General features: G+C 42.3%; 1 protein-coding gene across 1 annotated transcript; it reads right to left on the reverse strand.

Annotated features, from left to right (window-relative positions):
* Window positions 1-584: 584 nt before the first annotated feature.
* LOC138875488 (uncharacterized) lies at window positions 585-2,918 on the reverse strand. The gene is made up of 2 exons (XM_070154320.1): window positions 2,269-2,918; window positions 585-723 (listed from the first exon to the last, which is right to left on the reverse strand). Exons 1-2 carry the CDS (start codon window positions 2,916-2,918, stop codon window positions 585-587), a joined length of 789 nt encoding a protein of 262 aa, XP_070010421.1.
* Window positions 2,919-3,549: the final 631 nt, after the last annotated feature.

Raw genomic sequence — 3,549 nt, forward strand, 5'->3', positions numbered from 1 at the left:
GAGAAGGCAAGCTTAACCTTATGCAAATATGGAGGCAGGGCTTAGCCTCATGCAAGACTTGAGACAAGGCTTAGTCTCATGCAAAGAGAAGATAGTGCTTAGCCTTATGCAAGCTAGGAAGCGGGGCCTCGTACAAGATTTGAGACAGGGCTTAGTCCCATGCAGATTGAAGGCAATGCCTAGCCTTATGCAGATACGGAGACAGGGTTTAGCCTCATGTAAGATTCGGGACAAGGCTTAGTCCCATGCAGAGAGAAGCCAATGCTTATCCTTATGCAGATACTGAGGTAGGGCTTAGCCTCATGAGATTCGGGATAGGGCTTAGTCCCATGCAGAGAGAAATCAATGCTTAGCTTTATGCAGATACGGAGCCAGGGCTTAACCTCATGCAAGATTCGGGATATGGCTTAGTCCCATGTAGATTGAAGGCAATGCTTAGCCTTATGCAGATACGGAGGCAGGGCTTAGCCTCATGTAAGATTCGGGACAGGGATTAGTTCCATGCAGAGAGAAGGCAATGGTTAGCCTTATGCAGATATGGAGGCAGGGCTTAGCCTCATGCAATAAAAAGGCGAGGCTTAGCCTTATGCATTGATCAAGTAGCAGATAAGGATAGAATATTTCTTTGCTAGAGATATATTTATGTCTGATGGCCCAATTGTTATGAGGATAATGACTTTGACATGTGTGTATTTGCGAATACTCCTGTTATATCCATCGTGCCTGCATTTAAAGAGAAACCATGAGTTTTGTAAGGGGAGGGTTGTTCGTGCTCTTGCCTTCTTGCTCCGTTTTGTGCTTCTTTGGGAACCTTGTTCGAGTTACCCAAGGTAACACCTAGCTTCCATAGAAATGAAGTTTTCAAAAATACACACTTATTGATGAAAGAGAGTTATTTTAGAAAACATGGTAGTATATGACATCAAGTAAAATAGATGAACTAATGATTGTGGCTTCCTCGCTTTAGAATTTTGAGGGTCCTCCGCAAAATTCTGCCCCAGTTAGGTAAATAATCCTTCGGCCTTTTTTCATGCGACGAAATTTATCGGATCTGCTCCGGAATTTTGAGAATCCTTTTTAAAATTTTTCCCCAGTTACTTAATCGATTTCTGACTGTCTGTCACATAATGGTGTTGGCTGGGCTTGTTCCGGAATTTTGAGGGTCCTCCTCAAAATTCTACCGCAGTTTCTGGTTCTTGGACAAATGAAAATTTTATTAAGATATGACCGAACCCACAAGGATGCCTACGTATCCTCTCTTAAACGAGAATCAGGTCAAGCATAGTTCAGTTACATCATATGAAGGAATGTAAACAATCTAAACATAGTATCTCTTGATTGCGTCTGAATTGATTGGTCTTGGCCAGACTTCTCCGTCCATTTCTGCAAGTATGAGTGCTCCTCCTGTTAGCACCCGGTGAACCATGTAAGGACCCTGCCAGTTGGGAGAGAATTTCCCTTTGGCTTATCTTGATGCGGGAAGATCTTCTTCAACACCAACTGTCTTGGTGCGAATTATCTTGGTTTGACCCTATTGTTGAAAGCTTTGGACATTTTGTTCTGATAAAGTTGACCATGACATACTGCGTTCATTCTTTTTCTATCTATAAGGGCTAGTTTCTCATAACGACTCCTTATCCATTCTGCATCACTGAGTTCAGCTTCCTGTATGATCCTTAAGGCAACAATTTCTACCTCGGCCGGGATGACAATTTTGGTACCATAAACCAGCAAATAGGGGGTTGCTCCAGTTGATGTGCGGACCGTAGTGCGGTACCCTAATAGGCGAAAGGGTAACTTCTCGTTCATTGTTTGTGATTTTCTACCATCTTTCTTAGTATCTTCTTGATGTTCTTGTTGGCAGCTTCCACAACTCCATTCATTTGAGGCATGTATGTTGTAGAGTTCTTGTGCTTGATTTTGAAGGTTTCACACATGGCTTTCATCAAATCACTGTTGAGATTGGTGGAATTATCAATGATAATGGATTCAGGAACCCCGAATCGGCAAACAATACAATCCTTGACAAAGTCTTTGATGACTTTCTTGGTTACAGCATTTTAGGATGCGGCCTCTACCCATTTTGTGAAATTGTCAATGGCCACTAAAATGAACCGATGCCCGTTTGAAGCGGTGGGCTCGATCGGACCGATGACATCCATTCCCCAGGCAGCAAAAGTCCAAGGTTCCCTTGTTTCATTGAGCTCATTTGGTGTTACTTTTATCATGTACGCATGTACCTAACATTTGTGGCATTTCTGAACGTACCAGATACAATCCGTTTCCATGGTCATCCAAAAATATCTAGCTCTGAGTATTTTCTTGGGTAGAACAAAATCATTCATATGTGGTCCACAAGTTTCGGAATGTATCTCGAGCAATCTGGAAGCCTCCTTTGCGTCAACACACCTTAACAACCCCAGATCAGGAGTTCTTCTATACAGGGTCCCTCCGCTTTGGAAAAAGTGATTGGATAGCCTCCGTAAAGTGTGTTTCTTAGTATGGTTTGCCTTCTCTGGATATTCTCCTCTCGCCAAATATTCTTTGATGTCTTGGAACCAAGGTTTTCCATCTGTTTCCTCTTCAACATGAGCACAATAAGCAGGTTGATTGTGGATCCTCACCAGGATGGGATCGATGAAGTTCCTGTCTGGATGTTGTATCATTGATGAAAAAGTAGCCAATGCATCGGCGAACTCATTCTGAATTATAGGAACATGCCGAAACTTTATCTTTGTGAATCTTTTCTTCATTTGTTGCACATGGTGCACATATGGCAATATCTTGGAATTCTTGGTAGCCCATTCTCCTTGTACCTGGTGCACAACCAAATTTGAATCGCCGATTACCAGCAACTCTTGTATATTCATATCAATGTCCAAATTGAGTCCTATGATGCAAGTCTCATATTCTGCCATATTCTTAGTACACGGGAACCTAAGATTTGTGGATACTGGGTAGTGTAGGCATGTCTCTAATATCAAAACTGCTCCGATTCCCACACCTTTGAAGTCCGCAACTCCATCGAAGAACATTCTCCAACCGTCGTAGGCTTCGCGATGTCCTCTCCTACGAATGATACTTCTTTATTGGGAAAATACGTTTTTAATGGTTCGTATTCTCCTCCCACAAGATTTTCAGCGAGATGGTCTATCAATGCTTGTCCTTTGACTTCCTTCGAGTTACATAGATTATATCGAACTCACTTAACAATATCTACCACTTGGCTAACTTCCCAGTTGGCATGGGCTTTTGAAAGATGTACTCCAAAGGGTCCATCCTAAATATGGGGTATGTGGTATAAGCACAGAAATAATGCCTCAATTTCTGGGATGTCCATGTCAAAGCACAACAAGTGCACTCTAGCAGAGAATATTGTGCTTCATAAGGCGTGAACTTCTTACTCAAGTAGTATATTACTTGTTCTTTTCTTCCCATTTCGTCATATTGTCCCAAATTGCATCCGAAAGCTCCATCTAGCAAGGACAAATACAACAACAAAGGTCTCCTAGGTTATGGAGGGACTAGGACTGGGGGTGTGGACAGGTA

The sequence above is a fragment of the Nicotiana sylvestris genome, chromosome 8 (assembly GCF_000393655.2).
Source record: "Nicotiana sylvestris chromosome 8, ASM39365v2, whole genome shotgun sequence".
NCBI classification, from domain to species: Eukaryota; Viridiplantae; Streptophyta; class Magnoliopsida; order Solanales; family Solanaceae; genus Nicotiana; species Nicotiana sylvestris.

What these genes read in the sequence shown, in the direction of transcription:
- LOC138875488 (XM_070154320.1), bottom strand. Translation starts at nt 2,918, where the DNA reads ATGGCAGAATATGAGACTTGCATCATAGGACTCAATTTGGACATTGAT. An exon ending in ATGGAAACGGATTGTATCTG is followed by an intron (nt 724 to 2,268) that starts GTACGTTCAGAA and finishes CTTTAAATGCAG; the next exon opens with GCACGATGGATATAACAGGA.